The sequence below is a fragment of the Callorhinchus milii genome, unplaced genomic scaffold (assembly GCF_018977255.1).
Source record: "Callorhinchus milii isolate IMCB2004 unplaced genomic scaffold, IMCB_Cmil_1.0 Scaffold7, whole genome shotgun sequence".
NCBI classification, from domain to species: Eukaryota; Metazoa; Chordata; class Chondrichthyes; order Chimaeriformes; family Callorhinchidae; genus Callorhinchus; species Callorhinchus milii.
Genome location: NW_024704748.1, coordinates 12,569,611 through 12,591,898, shown reverse-complemented (window position 1 = coordinate 12,591,898; position 22,288 = coordinate 12,569,611). Strand labels below are relative to the sequence as shown.

Below are 22,288 nucleotides of genomic sequence, written 5' to 3'. Positions count from 1 at the left end.
AAAACATGCAAATCTTTTTTTACTTACTTAGAAAAGTTTTTTTCCCCACTTTCTTAGAAAAACTAATTTAAAACTCTATTGAACCAATTTTTCCACCTGAAGGTGAAAGTGGTTCTGATTACACTGTAGTTAGATTAAATGCCTTCAAAGAGCTGTCTGCTGGCAAAACATATTGGAGTGCCAATCCATTATGACCAAGTAGCAACAGCAAATTGGCTTGTAACACGTATCAGAGGGCAATTTCCTGCTTATAGCTGGACAATTTGGAAGATGTGATGAGCAAAGTCTATATACTTTCCAAAATGGACATCGACTTATAAAATATTTTAATTCAGTTCGTGGTAAAGGTATGCTGCTTGGGGAAGGATAAAATACACAATAACACTAACATGCTAACAAAAATTGATATCAGGCATTCAGATACAGTATTTTCAGATTTAAGAAGGCTATTATTCAGATTTCCATCTAAAGCACTTTGTTGCAAATAGGAAACACAAAGTCTGTTAATGGAAAAACTCAGCCCTTTGAATTTCTTCAAGGATCCCCTACCTTAGGCAAGTCCTCTTTTAGATACTGGAGAACATAATACATTGAACTTTTACTGTTCTCTCGAGGTGTGACGCATACAACTGCTTCACCATGAACTGCAACATCTCCTGGCTTCACTCGTAGTTTTGATGTACAGATGGAGTATCTCACAGTCTCTGCATTTACCTAGAAATCAGAAAAGCATCAAAATACGAATTGGGGGGGAATTTTGGTGGGAAAAGACTAACACAAAACAATTGCTGACAGTTCACAACAACTAATTTTGAGATCAAGGTCTCAATAACCCAATCTTCAAGAGACTATTCACAACAGTCATTTTCAAACACAAAAAGAACCTTTATGGGATTGGGAGGGAAATCAAGATAACACATCTGATAGGATCTTCATTCTTTGAATCAAAGACTTCTTTCACTTAAGACTTGATCCAAGTCAATTCATGGCTTACCTCCAATCTTAGAAGTCTAATTCTTTCCAAGGAAAGCTTGATGAGAATGAAGCAGTCATCAGGCAGAAAAACTTCTTCAACATACTCTGAAATCTGAATCATATGGAAAAAATTCAATAGAAAAACAGCTTGCTTCAGTTATACAAATCAACTACATTGTTTATAATTTGCCTGCTGTCCCAATATTGATAAATATACAAAGCAATTATGTAAGTTGGGGGGGTGTTACATGTTTTTTTGATTCAGGACATAAAAGAGGAGTATTATGTTGTTTTTTTGACACAGGATGTAAGGGGGGGAGGTACGTGTTTTTTTGACTTGGAACGGAAGGGGGAGGTGTTACGTGTTATTTGATTCAAGACATAAGGGTGGAGGTGTTACGTTTTTTTTTGACTCAGGATGCAAGTGGAGGTTTTTAACGCGTTTTTTTGACTCAGGATGTAAGTGGGGCGTGTTATGTCCTTTTTTTGACTCAGGACAAAAGCAGGGGGTATTACGTGTTTTTTTGACTCAGGACGTAAGGGGGGGGGGGTGTTACGTGTTATTTTATGCAGGACATAAGGTGGGTGGGAGGGGGGGGGTGTTACGTGTTTTTTTGACTGAGAGCGAAAGAGGGGGGTATTACGTGTCAGGCATAAGGGGAAGGTGTTTGTGCTTTTTTGGCTCCTGACCTAAGGAGGTGGTGGGGTTGGCTCGGGATGTAAGGGGAGATGGTTCCGTTTTTTTGACTCAGGACATAAGTGGGGGGTGTTTTTTCGGCTTGGGACATAAGGGGTGGGTGTGCTACGTGGTTTGTGTTTTTTGAGTCAGGATGCAAGGGGGGATGTGGTGTTACGAGTTTTCTAGCCCCCTTTCCTCCCACTCCCACCGTTATGTGCCGAGTCAAAAAAACTCGTAACTCACCCCTACCTTACACCCGCTAAATCTGCAAATCTTCCTACAATTTGGGGCAAATATTTCCACATTTTTCTATTGGCCCAGGGCATGACTCAGTCAGTGGATGGACAGGTAAATCAGGATTTAATCAGAGCATTTTGCATTTTATGCAGAAAACAAAGTGAAATACCTCTCCAAGGAGGGTCTTTTCGATCCTTCCCTTTACCAGTCGGGCAAAGTCAGCATCATCATCTTGATCAAGATGTGCTGTAATTATTGGGGTGCTGCAAGCAAAGGGCATAATGAACACGTCAGTTACAGTGTTGGTCAACTCTTAAGGGTTCCAAACTTACTCCAGCACTCTCACTCCTTGATGCATGATGATGCATGATAAAAGCTGTGTAGCCAGACTTGTCTTGTTGGTCCTTTCCTACCCTCGCAAAGCTGAATGGTGTTTTGTTAGGATGAAAGGTACCGATTTAGTAGAAAACAGATAAAAGAAATAGAAATCTCTGCTCTATGCTCTTCTAGGAAGCAAGGGTTTTTTCTTCCTGGAGATGTGTAAGGTAATGACAGCTTTGAAGAATGTTTCGGTGCTTTTCCATAATTTGGGGAATAAAACAAGGGTGCAATTAGTTCCAAAGAAACACTTACTGCAATCAGATATGAGCAACAAAAGCCTAAGTTGGTTCACAGAAACAAATATTGTGATGACCACCACTCTTCTCTATCCCACACATTTTCACCTCATCTCATGTCTTCTTGGTAGGACCAAAAATAGCATCCAAAAATAGGAAAGCTCAAGTTGATAACTCGGATAGATTTTCCCCCAAACCATACCTGAATACATTAAAAGCAAAAGACACAAGCAGAAATGTAACTATATTTAGAAATTTTACCTTATAGATTTTGATGCATTAATAATTTCTTTTATCCTGGGTACACCAAGAGTAATGTTCATGGAGGCTACACCAGCAAAGTGGAACGTCTTCAAGGTCATCTGTGTGCCTGGTTCTCCTATACTCTGTGCACACAAAGCACCAACAGCAGAACCTGGCTCCATCTGGGCTCTGAATAAAGTGACACAAAATGCAGGAGATCAGCAAAACCACAAGATGACTGGACACTTAAGGTTTAGCTTATTTTTTCCTCCCGTTTCAACCAGGTCAGTCATTTGCAAGCACGCTGGGGTGGAAATGCAAAACCTGGAAATTTGCTGCGCACTGTGACCCCGTGTCAAACATGCATCTCTTCCACATCTATACAAAGCAAGTGTGATCATTACAGAAAGAATGGACCGCTGAAGGTTGATAATTACAGAATAAATACTGGAATTTGTTTACGTCAAGTGGGGAAAGTTTCATCCCACGCATTTTAATCTCACCTCATATATTTGTCTCTGCAGGTCTCGAGAAACTTTTCCACTTGGGTAGGAGTTATTCGATCCAGCTGATATAGCACTCGGGGCTACGGAAATAATTTGAAATTAATTAATGTTACCAAGTCCATTTATAATAACGGAATCCATTATGGAAATAGAGGATGATACATTGATCTCATTTTGTTAATGTCGAAAATAAACAACCTAATTTGAATGGAAGAAAAACACCCACTTCTAGAGGTGGTTAGATCATAAGGATCAAGCCTACCTAGGTGTACAAAAGCACTATAATGATATACTATAATAAAAATAAATGTATTAAATCGGTACCTCAGTAGTCCCATTGTCATTAATACCATATTTGTCTCTCATCTTCTTGATCTTTTCTGAAACAGCTTTCACAAAATTTCTGATTGCCTAAGGAAAATACAACAGTCAGATTCAGTATTGCTAACCTTTTCTGTATTAAATCAAATGATTAAGAAGTGATGCATTACTGAAATATATAAAACCATCACTCTCAAGATTTTGAATGCCTCAAATCAATTGCTTGGAAATTTATATTGATATTAACGCCAAAAGGATCTGCAGAAAATTGTGACGTTGTCTTCAACCACAGCATACAGTAACAAGACAAGATGGGTTCCCTCAGAATCTTTTCGTACTACAGTGAGCTTTGCATCAGTGCAATGTTTACTGCAGTCATTCTCATCTAAAAGTTTTTTTTTAAATCTACTTCTCTGTTATGCTTTGCTGCGGAAATGCACTTTGAACGGAGAGACTGTCCATGGTACTGTGTTTCCTGGTTGGTGCCAGCAATTCGATGGTATACAGAAAGGAATCTGCAAATTCTCTAGTGATCTGAGGGGAGTCGCAAGTAAATTTGCCAAAACTACTCTTAATTCATGCAACATAGCTCTTCATAGTTTCAACTATTTCTTTAGATAAAATAAACATTTATAGCAGCAGGTATATCAACATTGCTACAACAGTTTGAGGCAAACTTTCTATACAACACAGTGAAGTATTAAAGATACTTACACAGTCAAGTATCAAAGATACTTCACCATATCAACAACTCTTTAATAGCGTATTCAATGGATAGATTTTGAGGGTTAAGTTGGCAAGTACTTTTCAAGTCAGATTTAAAAGAATCCAGCATGCTAAGCCAATCTAACGAAAACTATAGATACAACTCTTCACACACTCGGTACTTCCATAGCAACATGCAAAAATAGAATTGGAGTTAGTTTTTAGAGGGATCTGCTTTCATAAACCATGCTCTACAACCCTTCTCTGAATCTGGGAAACACTGCAGTATAATGATGCGATTTGTGTCAAAGGCAGAACTGTGCATTGAAAACAGACATGTTCGCAACGTGACATCAGCACAATAAAGCAACAAAATGCTGTTTTCCCTTTCAGAGACTACAGTTAAAGAACACTAAATAAAATTTACAGTATGCCATAATGCACTTGGATTCTTAGGAGATATAAAAAAGGTTTAAAAAAAACTTCAAGAAAAGTAATTGTGAAGATTAGTGTTAGTGAGACAGTGCCACTCACTAACACTAAATATCACTCATATCAATTATGGCAGAATCAAAGAGAGTTAACAGTGCAAGTGGAGACTATTCAGCCCACGGTTTCTCTACTGATGCTACCTCCTCCAATGGAACGTACTGACCAAACCCTCTGCTTAGTCTCCTTACTTTAATATTTTTTCTCCTCAAATATTTAGCCAATTCCATCTTAAATGTGATTACTGACTTGCCTTCAACAGCATTTACATTAACAGCTATTTGTGATGAAAGCATTCCATATTCTAAAAATTCTTGGAAAAGAAATGCTTTCTTTCGTGTTAAAGTCCCAGCAAGAGAGAGAACGCCCTTCCACAGCCTTCTAGACTTGACAGCAGCAAAATAAACACTATCATCCATGCTATATTTTCATTTTGAAGTTGCAGATGATAGACAGTGAACAACAAACATACTCTACTCAAATCCAAGCCTTTGTTAACTAGTCATTTTTACATAAGGTATCACTTAACATTGTGAGTTACACAATTATTCAGAACAAAATAAAATTCCTAAATACTTCTACTTCTCTAACCATTTTCGCTTCTATATGTGACCTTCTTCAAAGCCAAAAAGCAATACGTCAATCAATCTAAGACAAATATTGTAATGCTTCCATCAATATCAAAGAGCATTTTACACATTCTGTTTTTTGACACCCAATTATCCAAACAGTTTCACCCAATCCAACATATCTCTCTCTTGTGGACAAAACGCAAAATACTGCAGATGCTGGAAATCTGAAACAAAAGCAGAAGTCGCTAGGAACACTCAGCAGGTCAGGCAGCATCTATGAAGAAAGGAAAGTGAGTCAACGTTCCGGGTCCGCGACCCTTCGTCAGAACTCCACAGGAGGGTTTCAGCTATAATTGCACAGCGTAATATTACCAATTCCTCAATATTATCTCCTGTGGAGCTTGGCTTCAAGTTATGTGAACTGATCAGTCATCTCTGGTGCAATCTGTATAATTAAACCTATAGTCCCTTTTTCTTTATGGAGAGAAGACATGACTAATGATCCTTCATTATGAAGTACTTTGCAATTCGTTTAAAAAAAGTGTCAGACCAAGACATTAACATGCAGTAAATAGTCAGTTTAGTGCCCCAATAGGGCAATCAAACAGCCCACACAGAACTTATCTATTGTTCCAATGTCCAAACACAGTTAACACAACTAATTTGAGTTAATATTTGCTCATTTCAGCTATAATTGCACAGCGTAATACTATCAATTCCTCAATATTATAATGAATCCTTTTTTCGACAGTTGTTAACTTGTTTTTTGGTCTGCAAGCAAATCTGCTTCATACGAAATTCTTAGGCATTCAATTTGGATTTGCAACATTACAGATGTATGTATGCCCAACACCAGAATAGGACAATAAACCTCTTGGTGTGTGACAACAAGAATGTCTGCCTGAATAACTACATATTGTGATCTGAAAGTTCTACCAAAATAGTGCGTGGTTAATAGAAAAATCAGCCACTGCATTAATAATGAGCACGCCTCTCTCCACAGGACAGAAATGCCCAACAGCCAATCTACACAAAGACCAAATGATTGGTAGCCATTACCTCACTGAAGTTCTCACAGCCTGTCCCAGTTAAAGTCTTCAGAGTTGGATTAAAGAAAGAGTGAATGAAAGCAAGAATGAGAAAGAATGGAAAAGTAAAGGAAAAATAAAGACCTCATTGTAATCTAAAACATAACGCGTGCCTTGATCTAAGATGGTAACTGGTGACATTGGGAATTCTACTGTTTAGCTGACCTGCAGGTACTCATCTTGGCAGCATAGAAAATCGTTTCTCTTCATCATGGCCTCGGCACTTAAAACCAAATCACTTTTACTCAGAGCTGGCTCCTTGCGGCATGGGAAAATGGCCTAGCAGAGAATAACAAAGGCAGCATATAAATTTTTGTATTTAAAAAAATAGCAAATAACACTTTTCCTGGGACAAAGGCATGCAGATTCAGACATATCCTATACAAATAGCGTACCTGGAGATTGCTAAACAATTATAATCACAGAATGCTGATAGCACAGTGCTGACATTTCCTCCTTCGCTGGAGCTAGTTACTAGGATAACAAGCTAGTTCTTTTGCTTCTCTCCCTCCTCGCCATGCTCAACATTTCTCCAAATGTTTCTCCAATTCCCTTTTGAATGCTGTTATTGACTCATCCTGAATTTCCATGTGTAAGGCATTATTTATTCAAATAACCCTCTGTATATATAAAACAAATCTAACCTGCCCGTTTTCTTCTGGTCTCAGTAGAAATTGTTTCTCCATTTTCTCCAATATTCATAATTTTGAAAACATCTTAAAAGATTTCCTCTAACTTTCTCTGTTCTAGTTAATATAATCCTAATTTGTCAAGTCTCATAACTGTAACATTCCTGTAATACCCAATACGAAAATGATCAACTAAAGATAATGATCATCGCAATGCATACAGAGCAAGTATTATTTAAGTACCATTAAGCGATGTGGCTTTCCAGAATTTTAGTCTGAAGGAGTCATCAATTCTGAGCTACCTTCAGGAAATTATTGCTATATATGGGCATGGATCCACACACAATCTGCTGCCAAGATATTCCATTTTTTCTAAAATAAAGTTGCAGATTCACTTATCAACTAAGCATTCTTGTGCTTTTAAGGAACTGTAAGGATGGGAGAACAGAGTCATTCACAATAAAACAGTAAAATTTTAAACACCTTCATCCGAAAAGCACATGCAAATGAGGAAAAATTGAGGGAGAGCAGATCTGTACAAGATTCTTCACAATTGAGCTTGTTGCCTAAGGGAACTGAAAGTATGCAGCACTTTATCACAACTTTAAGAAGAAATTCACATACTCGGATGTTATCCAGAACCCGCTTAAATTCTAAAGGTTCATCTTTGCCTTCCATGGCTGCTGGATCTAAGCCATCTCCCCCATAGATAAACTGGATGATGTCACCAGTTGAGCTGCGGACAGTTAAATCATATTGTGTACACAGATCCTCCAGCGATTTTACTAGACGTCTCTGGAAAAAGACAGAAGAAACAAAATTATCTCCAGAACACACTGCTGGCTGAGCAAGTGTGTTCTAAATGTTAAAGATTAATTTCCAAGCCCCGGGGTGCTAAATGTCCACAGACAGAATTTTTTTTTTTAACAATCCAAAAGGAGAAAGACTGCGTGAGAGGATCCAGATAGCTAGACGTAGACCTTAACCTTACAGGATCATGGTCCAAAACCAAAGACAACAGAAATCACAAGCTAAAGTATGACATTCGGTTTGCAAAACAGAAAACTGTTGTATCTATGAGCAGACGTTCACGTTATATTTTTATATACTGTAATCTTTAAGCATTTCTAGACCATATCTGGAAAATACATATTAAAATTGCAAACCATCCAATAGATTTAAGGAAAGTATACAACAAAAACAAAATTAAATTTGTATAGAGCCTTTCACGTTGGGAGGACGTCCCAAGATCCTGGACAGTCAGTGTTTTAGCACCTCCGACACATACCAATGCATCCTAGCTAGATCAACCTTTTAATAGCTAAAAACCTTCAGTCACAGTGTATATCTACACAACACAGACAAACAGAGACTGTGTGTTTATAAAGCTATTGAAGATATATCAGCAATCCAATAGAGAATCTGTTCATTTGTGAAAGGCTGAAGAACCTAGAGCTCAAGACTACAGGCTGTTTTTTCAAGCAGTGCAACCCCACGTCTCAGACCGCCGGGTGAGGGGGAAAGAATGACATTCTAGTTTTCAATTAATATATACAACTTTCCTAGCTTTATAGACGGCCATTATTCTGACCTAGCAACATCTTCTTTGTTCAACAGACTAATAATAATTATCCTTGCATTTGATATAGTTCCTTATCGTGTTGTTGAGATGTCTCAAAGCGCTTCACAGTATATATTGTAAAGTGGATTGACTGTGTATTTACAATTTATAAATTCAGAGAAGAAAGGCTACGAGTGTATCTGATCCTTGCTGCTGGCGACCCTGGAGCACTGGAGTATCAAGCAATGGCGAGAAGGAGACGATGCAAACAACAAAAAGTCTTCTCTACAATTCTGGATGGCAGCCAAGAGGCAACAGTCTGCTGAATTTCCCAATCAGTAGTATTATATGATTCAACCAGAAATGACTTTCTTGCGTAGCAGAGGTCATTTGGCTATTAGGGAGAGAGGGGGGAAGAGAGATAAAGAAGAAAAGAAAGAGAGGAAAAGAGAAAAAGATAGAAAGAAGCAAAGAAAGGAAGAAAGAGACAGTCAGTCAGTAAAGTGAGTAAGTAAAGGTAATTGCAGCAAACTAAGCCAGATTGTGTAGATGAAGGCACGGTCACCCAAGCTAAATTCAACAGAGACCCAGGAGTGCTTATCACCATGTCCAGGGTTTTATTGCAATTAAGATACCTTGGCATAAAAATACCACCAATGAATATGGAACAGCTGTTTCTAAAATGATGACTATAAAGGAAGATAGCATTGCTAAATCCTCTGATGCCACCTGCTGGGCTTTTCTTCATGCCCTACATGGAAGTGATCAAACTGAATAGACAATCGTGAAATTTGACCTGCAGGAATAAATCAATACTTCCAATATCACCTATTGATTGCTAGGTTTAAAACTTGTGGGAAATTCCACCATTACCTGCATGTATCCAGTTTCTGCTGTCTTTACAGCTGTATCGACCAAGCCCTCACGACCAGCCATGGTGTGAAAGATGAACTCAGTTGGAGTCAACCCAGAATAGAAACTGTCTGCGACAAAGCCCTTTGCTGCTGGGAGCTGCACAGAAGAAAATGAAAACAATTCAAGTTGGAACTTGCCAATTAACTTACAGAGCCAAACAATCAAATAATTTTCAACTTTGTTTAAGTTCTTTCAATGATTTGGCTGCTCACCTTGGAATGTTTTTTGAAATGGGGTAAAGATCTGTTCTCAAAACCATCAGGAACCCGGGATCCACTGATGGCCTGCTGTCCTACACAGGCAATCATCTGGGAGATGTTGATAAAGGAACCTGGCCAATGATTGGATTAGTGGGTTGGGAGTGACTAAAGAGGAAGCAATAGCACTTATTCTCAGTAACATTAAGTGGATATTAAAATAACTACAAATATACAAATGTTGTACAAATGTCCTGCACTGTCAGCCCTGAGGAAAGGCAAAATACTTTCCAACACGAAAAGGAGTAGGGAAGCAGACAAGTTTCACAATGCTTCACTCTCCAACTGCAGTTCATCAATAACAGAGACCCAAGAACATCCTCGTACCAGAGAATGTCACTGAAAAGAGTGAAAGGGCAGTTTTATGAATACCTATCCATGTATCTTTGCTGAACAACTTTATGAAAACCTATCCATGTACTAATATTTGAAACTACTCCCCCCCCCCATTACCTTTTGACCCACAGAGGGCCATCGTGAGAGGGCTGTTGCTCTTGTCCAGTTCCCTGAGGCACGCGCTGCCAGCATGGTCTCTAATTACAGATAGCTCTTTAAGGATCAAGGCCTGAAAGCAGTAAGAGCACCACATCAAACCTACACAAATTCCTTAATCTCCATGCAGACATATTTAGCTTTATTCAATTTACTGAAAGCGCCATAGTATTAAAAGCTAACAAAGGATGGAAGAATCTTTTTCAACCTAGAACTTATGATCACCGAAAGATTTGTTTTCCAGGGCAGCAAATACATTGTTTCAAAACATTTTTTGCAGTGCCAAAAACAGTCAGTCTGTCTTAAAACAAGAGGGACAAAACATTTAGCTTTAGGAGAAAGAAAAGGACAAGCATGGGTAGTAAGTTGGTATAAAACAGACAATATGATGATAATTATAAGAAATGCAAGTACATGATTTATTTGCCTTGAAACGGATAAACCAGCCCTTACCTCCAGTGTTTCCTCTGCTGTACATCCAGGCTGTTGCTGGAGTTTACCAGTTTTGAGTGCTTCAATGTATTCATCACACTTTTTATAGCCAGCATCCAATAGTTCTTGTTTGGCCTTCAGCAATCCCTGGCCTGGCGTTACGTCACCAATCCCAATGGAGAATCCTCGATTGGCTAGTTTTGATACATGGACAATTAAATCTTATAATAAGTCAACATAAAATGAACACCAATAGCCATTACTGTAAAAGCTCATCTTCTGGACATCTCAGCAATAGGGAAAAAAGGGCCAGGCTATTGATAGTGAGTTTCTACTGTACTATTTTATATAGAAAGTGATGCTTTGATATAACTTTCAATAGCGCAATGCAATATTTGATTGAAATATTATTAATTTAGACAAAAGCAGTTCATGACACAGTGGCTACTTGCTAATACATACAGAGGTAGACAGGAGCCAGTCGAGCCAGGCGTGACATTGCATCTGCAGCCGCCATCTGCCCCCAGTCTCTCAACAGGATATAGAAGATGTTGTTCTTGGAGCCGGAGCCCAGTGTTCCTTTATCCAAGCACCCACACATCAGCTCACTGTTCTGGATTACAACAACTGTAAGATGATAGAAATAATTTATTTGTGTGTGGGGGGGCTGGCGGGGTGTCATCAGTAAGTGCTGCTCGGTATACAAATGTACACTCTCAGTGCATTCTCTCATCTAAAACTTACACTAAAAAGTTCAACCCTGTTCCAGTCATTCATTTTAACTACTTTCTCCATCCGAGCATATAAAAAGAAATATTCTACATACCATGGAATTTCTACTCAAGACAAAATGAGATATGAAAATCTAAATACACATCAGTAAAATGTCATATTGATCATCTGTTAGAATTTCCTCCTTTATTTACTCATTAAGAAAATATCCATTTTTTTTTGCAGCTCCTACTTTTCCCGTGTGGAGGGATGACACAATGTGGAATTATCTGCCATTATAGAACACTGGTATGAAAATTCAGCGTACATGTACGGACATTTAGAAAAATGCAGAATGAGAATCTGTATTTTCAATGAAAAAATATCAAAAAGAATACTTTTCCTTCAGCAACATTTTTTTTCTATAGCTCGAGAAGTTTCAAGTCTTAAAACTTGCCTTTGTGTAGCTTGTTACCTGTCAAGCTTACACAAGACGGGCATTATATGGTCATGAGACTGCAAAAGGATTGCTGTTTTCCAATTAAAAAATGTCATTGTGTTCCAACATTTCAAACATTACTTTCAAGTAAGGGTATTACTTACAGGAGTCATTGTGGCACAGATCCTCTCCTTTCCCACAGTACTGCTTTCCCTTTGTGCGAAGGTTTGCATTAATAGGACACTCTTTGTTGGGTTTGAGAATGACGCTAAAAATCTGCTTTCCTGTCCACAGTGTGACAGGCTTTTAAAAAATACAGAGAAATTTCTGAGATTACTTTGTACATATCACTGCAGCACGGAAAATCAATTTGAAAGATCAGTCAATAAATATGAACAACTCAGTCCAAATCTGAAGACGTTTTAGAAATGACAACTATACATAATAAAATTTAAAGAATCAGGTTTGATCCCAAAATGATGCGAAAAGTACCAGATTCACATAATCCCCAAAAGGGGATGAATAACACAGTGAAACCACAAGTATGAATGAATTGTGTAGGACCATCTTAAGTGTGAGCAACCTCTTGAATAGTAAAGCATTCTGGTTCATCCAATAAGTATAATATCTACAATGATTAAAGGCATTTGTTCCAGCCCTACAAAGTGTGTGAGAGCACCGTTCTTACCTTTAAGATTGCAGGATGTGGAAGAGTAATTTTGAGTCTCTCATCTTCTCCTGAAAGAATGGACGCAACAATCTGACAAGTCTTTGCTCTGTCAAAGAAAGTGTCTTTCAGGGTAAGCAGATAGGCACCTGTGCAAAGAAAAACAAATATATCCAGTGAATGACATAACTTCCTAACAGAGAGACACATGGTTTTGTGGTAGATCTAATATAAAAATAGTCTACACTTTGCCTCTTGAATTTGAACGTGCTCACAGTAGAAAGTTCAAAATATTTTTCTCTTCAAACACATTCAAGTACAAGCACGTGTTCAAACTCAATCAAAGACCCACATGACCTTTGTGCACAGAATCTTCACGATTCCAGCAAATAATGTTTTCAAAGTTCAAATGTTAGTAGAAAGTGCTAATGTCTGCCTCACCTGTGAGAAAGTCCTGGATAGCAGCTATTAAGGGCTCCCCATTTCTAGGGGTTACCAAGTTGGCTTTTGTCTACAAAGGAAAAGGACAAAATGTATTAATTAAACAGCCATTTTAATATTAATTTATTTTGTATGTTCCCACTGTTCACCAGAATTCAGAGTTATTTTATCTCCCATTTCTTGAAGCGTCGGATTCCAAGTACTTATAAATGTTTAATTCTTCAAAATCGCTTTACAGATTCTAACATCTCATCAAATATAGGAAAATGGCATGGGAGCAAAAAGCTTACAAATTACCATTACACCAGGTACAATTATTAAACTGCTAACAATATTTCAATTGATTTTTTACACTACAAGTGAAGATGTGCTAACGTAGGCAAACAGCACTCACCCCCATCAGAACAAGTGCTTCAGCCTTGGCCTCCTCAGTTTGAGGAAGGTGAAGATTCATTTCATCACCATCAAAATCTGCATTGTATGGGGTGCAAACACATTCATTGAACCTGAATGTTCGGTGAGGTTTTACTTTGGCCTAAAATTTAATTAAAACAAACACAATCAAAGAGGTTCAAGTGGAATTCCTGATTTCCTCTCCCGCCCATCTCTATACTAGGCTTCTTTACAGTGTGTGGTCCCAATCAGCTGAACTGAATCTGGAGTCGGATGGAATTGTTCAGATGAGTATTCAGATTAGGACTGAGATAAGGAATATCAAGTCAGTTAGACCAATGCAATACAACAAACAAACAAACACACATTGCTGAAGTTATATTTAAATCACGTATATATTTCAATTAGGAAATTCTTAAATATGTTATTAAGCAACCAATTCAATGTTGCTGTCTGATGGATTTGAAAGACTACGTTCATCAGCTGGGACATATTGATAGTCAAAAGCAGGTAGAGAGTAAATTGATTTATTGCATTAAAGTCTGATGCAAAGTTTTCTCGATATATATTTTTATATATTGTATAATATAAAGTTTTATGCAATTCAAGCACCAGTTCTGGCCAGACTCCACTGGCTCCCCATCACCGAACGGATTGACTTCAAGATACTCACACTCCTGTTCAAATCCATTCACTCCCTGGTACCTCCCTACATCCTCAACCTCCTCACTCTCCAATCTGCCACCCGGTGCCTCCACTCTACTGGCATTGGCCTCCTGCTTGTCCTTCGCCCCCTCCGCTCCACCATTGAAGGTCGTGCTTTCAGCCACTACGTCCCGAAACTCTGTCACACTCTCCCTCAATCCCACCACGTTGCCCTCTCTTTCCCCTTTTTCAAGTCCCGCCTGAAAACCTTCCTTTTCTGCCGTGCTCACGGTCACCCAAACCCCACCATCGCACCCGCGCAGCTTGGAGTCAGGCTCCGCCACTGTTAAGCGCTCTGAGACACTACCCTGCATGGAGGGCGCTATATAAGTGTAAGTTGTTGTTTATGGAACACTTACTATATGTGCCATGATACTCAGTTTGTGTAAGGATGGCTGTCTGTTGAACAATACTATATCTCCATCAATCAGGTGCCGCTCCACAATGTCGCCATACTTCAGTTCCTGAGCCATCTTTTCCCTATTTCCGTATCTTAGAAACCTTAATTTTCAATAGGCAAAGAAATCAGTGCATGAATGTAAAAAATTACAACAAAGTAAACTACATACACACGTTCTCTTTTGAGAGTATTCTGCTACCAACTGTCTGCTGCATTTTGCCCACACTTTCTAGACACAAAGTCAATCCACTTTATAATATATTCTGTGAAGTGCTTTGAGATGTCTCAATGACGTGGTAAGGCGCTAAATTGAATTCAAGCATTATTATTATCATTATTACCAGGCCTCTTGTTAATGTTACTCTAAAAGTCGGTTAACTCTCATTCCTATTTCGCATCCTGTTGTAAAACATTGAACAGGGTTCTCTTGACGACAATGGAGAAGGATGTCTTGTTTATTACACCTGAGAATCCATTCCTTAGCACTCTGTGGTTGACCTGCATTGCACCATTGTTCCACTTTTCCTTCACAGAACTAAAGCTGAATAGAAAGTCAAAAGTACCCATTTCAACACTTGGCTCTAATCTCACCGGATGTATTTTGTGCCACAAATGAGTTAACAGTGATTCTTATTTTGAATAGGAAAGAAAGAAAATAGAGAAACGTCCATCTATTAAACAAAACTCAAATGGAATCAGGTACCTCTTCAGGTTTGTGTGTCGCTGTTGGATGAAATTGGCTCCTGGGTGCACTTCAGGCCCATTACGGACAAGTTTGCGCATAAAATCCAGGTTGGCTTTGGTAACCTGTGGCAATAATATTTAAGTAAATTCAGAGACAGGCACTTTCTAATAAAGTAATGGATGTCCTTAAAATGTAACTCACCCTCTCTGGGTATGTAAGGATCTTTCCCACATGGACCGGAACTGCAACTTCATCAATCCGTAGATTGGGGTCAGGAGAGATGACAGTTCTGCTGGAAAAGTCTACTCTTTTTCCAGACAGGTTTCCTCGAAATCGACCTATTAAAAAAAGGCTGCTTATAAAATTATGCATGCTTTTACAAAGCGCCCATAAGATGCATTTATTTTTTGCTTGTACTCAATGAACACCTTTTTGCAAAGATGGGAGAGAAGAACCAATGCAAGAGTTAGCAAGAAATTAGAAGTTTTTAAACTTCTGCTGCTGAGCAAGTAAAGTAAGTATCCAGAAAATTCACAAACTGATTGAAGTTCGATCCTCATAGACAAGACCAGTAATTTGAAAGATTCATTGCTAATTTCAGCTGCAAAGAAAATTTCTGAAAACCTGGACGGGTCTATTAAGATAGTCAAATCCCCACACAAAAAAATAAAAAAATAAACTATATAAAAAAACTGTTTTAAATTAAAAAAAAGGTTTTTAATCAAATAGGCTAACATAGAACAGTCAATCAAAAATTGTCCAAGAAACCTTAAAATTAAGTGGGCAGAAATTTACTCTGAAAGATGGAGCCTTTAAGAGGTTAATTGAACTTAACTATTAATTATAAATCCCTAATTGTCCACTGCCTTGTGATGTTCTTCGGACATGAAAGGCGCTACACAAATATAATTTGCCATAGTTGTAATTTCTACATGACTCACCCTGTTTTCCCTTTAACCTCTGTACAAAGCCCCTGGTCCACTTCTTGGGTGCCATGTTGAGAGGAATGCCAGAAAGCTCACTGTTGATGTAAAGTGCGCACTGTAATTGCAGGAAGTCCCAGTCCTCCATGATCATTTGAGTCTTTGCCCCAGACATTCTATGCTGAGAAAAAAAGGTTAATAATACAATTCTAAAACTCAAAACTGCTGACAGTCTTTGAAGGTATTTAATGTTTAAATAAGCCAATTATTTTTTAAAAAAAACGCTTCTCTTTATCCTTTCAAATTTTCTTTTGTATAGCTGAATCAAGATAAATTAATGTGACTGAATTTCATTTAGCAAACCACATCAAGTGGTTAAAATCAAGTACTTAAAAAAATTCAACACTCAAATCTTAAACACATTATCATTATTTGGGAACGTGAGTAACAATTTATTAGACTAGTAATACTGGTACTCTCTGCAGTGCCCATTTCATCTATACATAATACCAATTACCATACATGACATTGAAATAACACACAACATAGAAAGCGGCTTCAGAGAACGTAGCCCAACCTTTTTAATGACATCATTCAGGAAGATTATTTCAGTCAGTTTCATGGTCAGATCATCTTCGTTGGTCCCAGACTTTAGGTCGCTGACTACTGAAGGTCTGATACAGAGAGGAGGAACTAATAACCGCGTAAGGATCAGATCTGCAGGTTTCCCTGCGTCAAGGTTCATCAGAAGTAGGGGGACATCTTCCGAAGGAATTCTTTTAAATATGTTCAACACTATCAGAGGACTGAGATTTTCCTGAAAGAGAAATGGGTGACACTTTGTGTGAGACTTCAGTACTTTGCAATCAAAATTATTCTTAACAATGCATACTCAATAGAACAGACTACACCAGGCTTCCAAAACATATGTTAAGAGGGTGCTGATTCAAATAGGCACAAGATGAAAGATTCAAGTGCGCAACAGACACACAAAGAAACTGAAAACCATAAAATAAAATGTAAGCTTCATTATTGTTTATGAAATGTCAAATTAAGTTAATAATGGAAAACTTGTTAATTTCTAAGAAGTGATGACAGGGTCCATTATTAAGATTAGAATAATAAAACAGTTTAAAATTCTCTTGCATTCAGTTACACGACATGCCGGTTGGCAATGAACACTTTTGTTTTACTAAGTTCAAGGGCAGATTGGTTGCTAGGCTCCTCACAGGCTCTGTTTGAGCCACTGGCATTATTCAGTGAAAACAACAACTTGCACTTATATAGTACCCTCCATGCAGGGTAGTGTCTCAGAGCGCTTGTTGTTGAAAGCAAATGAAAGAAGTAAATAAGTCGACTCTGTTGAGAAAATGGGGATTGTATACTGAAGTATTGAATACGACCCTAACCTGGGCTCTTCCAAGCAATGCCTCCACTTCCTTGTTGTGTTCTATTGCTATATCAAAAGACTGCAGAAAATCTGACACCACAGGGTCCATCACTTTCTTATTCGTCTTGTATTTTTCATGAATAATCTTCAGCAAGCCACATTTTTTCACAGGACCTGTTGGAAATAAATGTGCCAACATTTTAAAACAGGTGACAAATCTCAGCTACAGGAGAAAGAACGTGAATTTTAATCGCACCTTATGTTGAAACATGTCAAAGCACTTCACAAGTAATTATTGCCGTGCAGTTTCTTCACAGAAAGCTCCTTCTTTCCCCAGTGAAGAACTCCTCCACATCGTTCATTCCATCTCCCTCCTCCCCCTATTTCTACGATCTCACCGACCTGGCCGTTCCCTTTGCAGAGCAAGCACCAGCTTGCTTTATGTTCCCCCCACCCACCTGCCCCACCATGGGCATTTTGCCCCGCTCTCTGGAGTTCCATTCCTGGAGTCCCTCTAACTGCCTTCCTACCCTCTTGCAAGCACATCAAGACCTAACTGTTTGACCACGCTTTCGCTCATCTTTTCCCCTCCCCATCCCACTTCTTTTGGCTCCGTCCCGCAGATGACAGCGTCAAGATGTTTCTCCAACATGAAAAATATGCTGTGTAAATGCTGTTTTGTGCCTGAAAGGGGAACATGAAATACTGCTTATGTGGCATGCGGATCTTTCTCAAATAAGGAATCCAGCCTAGGGCAGTAAAAAGGTTGGACCTCCCTGGTCTAGACTATGAATTGAAGTCCCAACATTTGGCTTTAACCTACAAGCTTCTGACCCGAGGTGAGAGGACAACTAACTGACACAGTGTGAGTTTCATCATTAGTCAATCACAGTTTCAGACTAGACAGGAATATTTTAATTCAGTTCTGGCATTGCAAATACTCATTTTCTGGGAATGTTCTATTTAAGATTCAATGCTTTATAACAATTAGACCATTTTTCTTGCAATAACAGAAGCAATAGTTTTAGATTTCCTACCATTAAATGTTCCACAGAACAGACAGATGGTTCGTTTCCTACATTTCTCAGAGATTTTCTTTTTCAGGCTTCGTTTCTGAAGGTAGGTTAAGCCAGGCCTTTTCAAAGCATCAAAAAACTGCTTCTTTTCCTCCTGGGACAACATGATGTGGGAACACGTTTTACAGATCATCTGGGGAAAAGGAACATTAGAATAAGAACACACAGTGAGATACAGGAGCAGTAATACATTTTGCAAGATTAGCAAACTTCAGGATACTAGTTGGGTAGTGTTGTTCACATTAATTTAGCATGGTTTCAAATTAAAATTGTTGGAATACCTATTAAAAGTGATAACTTTATGTGGCTTGATTACCCTGCATTCAGAGAAAGAATGTTTGGAAAGTTCTTAAAACTCCTCATTTTAATCAGCTTATTTTTAAACTGAAACTTTTGCTGGCATCAAAGTCTTGCTTGACTCTTCATGGCTAAGTATTAAGGAATATCATTTTTCACATGTGTTGGTGGCTTCCATAACTTGCTCCTCTTTACCTGTAAGATTCCAATAATGGCTTTAAAATAGCCAACATGGAAACAAGGCAGCTCCAAATCAATGTAACCATAATGTCCAATGCAGTCAGCCAGATTCTTCCCACATGTTTCACATGGACGATCTTTCTCACTGGTTCCCTGTTTGAACCAAAAGCAACAAAGTTCATCTTCAAAACAAAACTTAAAACTGTTTATTTATAAGCCATTAAATTGCAAAAATGTATTGGATTGTTTGCAGATTTTACAAAAATGATCTAACGTATATACAATATTTAGATGTTTGGGTAGAGCACAAAACAGAGATTGATCGCCTTGTTCCCTCAATGAAATCTTGATTATCCCGGTCATCCCTGGAAAAGCAGATAATAATAGTCTCCCTGATTCAGTGCTTGACTCTACATTAAGACCGAATTCCAAGTTAGACAGAACAAAAAGAATCTTGTTCCTAGCACAAACTTTACATGTTCTCCTAAAATATTGCATCACAGTGTTACCAGATTAAGCCGTATAGTTTGACTCTGTTGGCAAACTGCATTAATAAACAAAAATGATTAGTCAGTTGTTTTACCAAACAATAAGATAGCAAAGAATAAAGCTAGCAAGTATATAGAGTTATCCTATGTACAAGCAGCCATTTATTACGATGAGATTTTTTTGGGACTATGAACTTACCATGCGATGGTCCAATACACCAAAGGATAAAGGGGTATGACTATTATCCTGACTGTAGAGGTTCTTGCTTACTACTTGGATGTGTGCTTGCTGCCTCATCTGCTCTGCAGACTTCATCCCAAAACAGATGTGGCTTCTATAAGAAGAAACAAAACAGTGTGGCAGATTAGTTTGTCTGAAAAGTTGATAGCAGGCGTTAAAAAAAATAATGTGTTACAAGATCTACATGCCCTCAAGAAGTGTAAGCTAGAATTATATTTAAAAATGCTAGCATTATAATATTCTACTTGTTTGCTTGAAGGACATCAAAAACTTCATTAATAAGACTGTTTTCTTAGTTGATCTTGGTTAGATTCATAAGGCAAATATTAGTATTCCATTTTTTTTACACATCATTATTTGAACTGATTTAGTCACAATTCCAGATACTGTTTTTTATATCATTTGAACCTCTAGCAGATCTTAGATATGTTTTGGAAGCCTTGCACAAGAGTTCAGTGCAATGAACACAGGTTATTGTTTGGAATAGTCACTGGATGACCTGATCATACTCTTTTCTCCCCCACCTTTCTACTCAGCACTATTTGTCCTCTAGGATTCCACTATTTATTGCTGATCATTGGTAGCTTTTGTTGGCAGGCTATTTTACCATAGGGAGTAGAGGCAACATTAATAATGAAGCTTGATCCTCTCTTTACCTGACATTGACCTTCCATCAAAGGGCAGTGAATAATGATGAGGCGGTTGGAAACCCCTGTCTTAATTTCTCCTCTCTAACTTAGCAGAGTTGTGGCCAAATGTTAGTACCCCAATTGCTGCCCTGAATGAGATCCGCTAACCCAGGACACACAATTATTCAAACCAGCCTCACTCTCACCAGACAAACATAAAGGTATTGTGAAATGATGCATTTGGGTAAAATATTTTTAAGCTTGAACAGAACGGACGGACAATATATATGGAATACATATAAGCGCTCTGGGACGATGCCTGGTGTGGAGGGTGCTATATAAAGTGCAACTTGTTGTTGCTACATATTCACATTCAGATTGCACTACCAATTTGGCAACAGTTTCCTATGAATGATAAATATCCCAATCTCAATAGAAACAAAAATAAATTGCTGAATTGTTACAAAAACAAAAATATCAAACAGACTGTGATACTATCAAAACAATCTCCTTCTTAACAAGGAGCCATCTTAAAGCAAGGATGTTTTTCAGTTGTCAAATTAGTGAGAAAGCTGGATTATAAACAATGTGAACGTGTAGCCGAGCTGCGGGCAAGAAGATGGTGGCAATGCTCTCAGGCATTTAATGTTGGGACGTATTGCCCACCAGGAGGCTCACATGGAGTTCCTGGTACCTACCATCCACCGAGTGAGAACTCAAGCCCACCCTTGTTGGATGTCGTATGATCAACTCATGACCATCCTCCTTGGGGGGGAGGGGGGGGGGGGGTGAGGCCGTGGAGGTAAGCGGGTTCTCTTTAGAACTGAATTGGCTGCAAGGTGACATGCTTGGCAGTGGAATATCAGAATCGAGCCAGCCCTCTGTGGCGATCTTGGTAGTCCGGTTCCCGAACCAGGCGGGTCCGTAGCATTCTTGGCACCGCTCATGACAGTACAGTGGCAAGACCTGATTGGGCAGACCAGTCACTGGGAGTAGGGAATCATCTCACTCAGCTCCTGTTAACCCTCTAAGCCAAAGCCCCAACAGGTAAGCTGGTTCTAGCTGGACAAGCAGCAGGAAAGCTTGCCAGACAGTAATACGAATGGCAAGCTATGTGGTTTTGGTTGGTTAGACTCCAGCAGTTACCCCAACACACACTCCGGTGTCCATACTCCTTGGCTCTTGCCAACCTGCGCCTGATACTTTCCGGAATTAGGTAAGTGGGATGTGTCCCTCCAGGGAGAGAGAGGGCATTCCATTCCAACAGTCTATCTCTGGGATCTCCATGTGGAGGTGGGATGTGTGGTGAATTCTCAAGTTTGGTTTGGATACGGTTAGCGTGGAGATCCCATGGCCTTCCACATGCGTCAAAAACAGATCAATGCCATATTAAACAAGATGTCAATGAATCACTGCACCGCACCCCCCCACCACCACCCCCCCACCCATCATCAGATACCCTGCCCCATCCCCCCTCCCCAGCCCCTCCACACCCCCTCACCCCATCCCTACCCCAGCCCCCCCAGCCCCTCCACCACCCCATCACCCCCCACCCCCCCCAGCCCCCTCCCCACCCCAGCCCTCCAGTCCCCCCACCCCCTCCCCTCCCCCCATCCCCACCCACATCCCCCCCCTCCCCTACACCAGCCACCCCTCCCAGTCTCTCCCACAAGCCTCCCCATCCCCCACCCATCCTCAGCCCCTCCCCAATCCCCAGCCCCTCCCTCTCCCCCCACCACTATCCCCCACTCCCAGGATTACAGCGTTTCCCGAACTTACATTTTTTTGGCCACATCCGTCTCCCTGAACTGCTCCTTCACCATCTTCGCGGCTGTGAGTCTTCGGTGTGTTCGTAGCAGCTCCGATCCCCGACCTCCCGGTCCCCCCCACCCCCACCCTCCCCGC

At 39.4% G+C, this 22,288-nt stretch overlaps 1 protein-coding gene across 2 annotated transcripts in view; it reads right to left on the bottom strand.

Moving 5' to 3' along the window:
• The window catches only part of polr3a (polymerase (RNA) III (DNA directed) polypeptide A), a 26,410-nt gene extending 4,122 nt beyond the window's left edge, over positions 1–22,288 (bottom strand). Inside the window, exons 1-28 of one of the 2 annotated variants that reach the window (XM_042336627.1) lie at positions 22,163–22,288; positions 19,713–19,848; positions 19,041–19,178; positions 18,510–18,681; positions 17,492–17,646; positions 16,660–16,899; positions 16,101–16,263; positions 15,361–15,497; positions 15,178–15,281; positions 14,434–14,575; positions 13,371–13,511; positions 12,977–13,046; positions 12,557–12,684; positions 12,033–12,171; positions 11,181–11,345; positions 10,740–10,912; positions 10,248–10,359; positions 9,750–9,868; positions 9,496–9,633; positions 7,686–7,856; positions 6,598–6,711; positions 6,404–6,439; positions 3,582–3,668; positions 3,255–3,337; positions 2,770–2,940; positions 2,061–2,154; positions 995–1,087; positions 550–714 (exon numbers count right to left, since the gene is read on the bottom strand). In XM_042336627.1, the coding sequence (XP_042192561.1) occupies positions 550–714; positions 995–1,087; positions 2,061–2,154; positions 2,770–2,940; positions 3,255–3,337; positions 3,582–3,668; positions 6,404–6,439; positions 6,598–6,711; positions 7,686–7,856; positions 9,496–9,633; positions 9,750–9,868; positions 10,248–10,359; positions 10,740–10,912; positions 11,181–11,345; positions 12,033–12,171; positions 12,557–12,684; positions 12,977–13,046; positions 13,371–13,511; positions 14,434–14,575; positions 15,178–15,281; positions 15,361–15,497; positions 16,101–16,263; positions 16,660–16,899; positions 17,492–17,646; positions 18,510–18,681; positions 19,041–19,178; positions 19,713–19,848; positions 22,163–22,206 (3,630 nt within the window). In that variant the 5' untranslated portion in view covers positions 22,207–22,288. The remainder of the gene's footprint in view (positions 1–549; positions 715–994; positions 1,088–2,060; positions 2,155–2,769; positions 2,941–3,254; positions 3,338–3,581; positions 3,669–6,403; positions 6,440–6,597; positions 6,712–7,685; positions 7,857–9,495; positions 9,634–9,749; positions 9,869–10,247; positions 10,360–10,739; positions 10,913–11,180; positions 11,346–12,032; positions 12,172–12,556; positions 12,685–12,976; positions 13,047–13,370; positions 13,512–14,433; positions 14,576–15,177; positions 15,282–15,360; positions 15,498–16,100; positions 16,264–16,659; positions 16,900–17,491; positions 17,647–18,509; positions 18,682–19,040; positions 19,179–19,712; positions 19,849–22,162) is intronic. The other variant, XM_042336628.1, reaches the window with a different exon arrangement.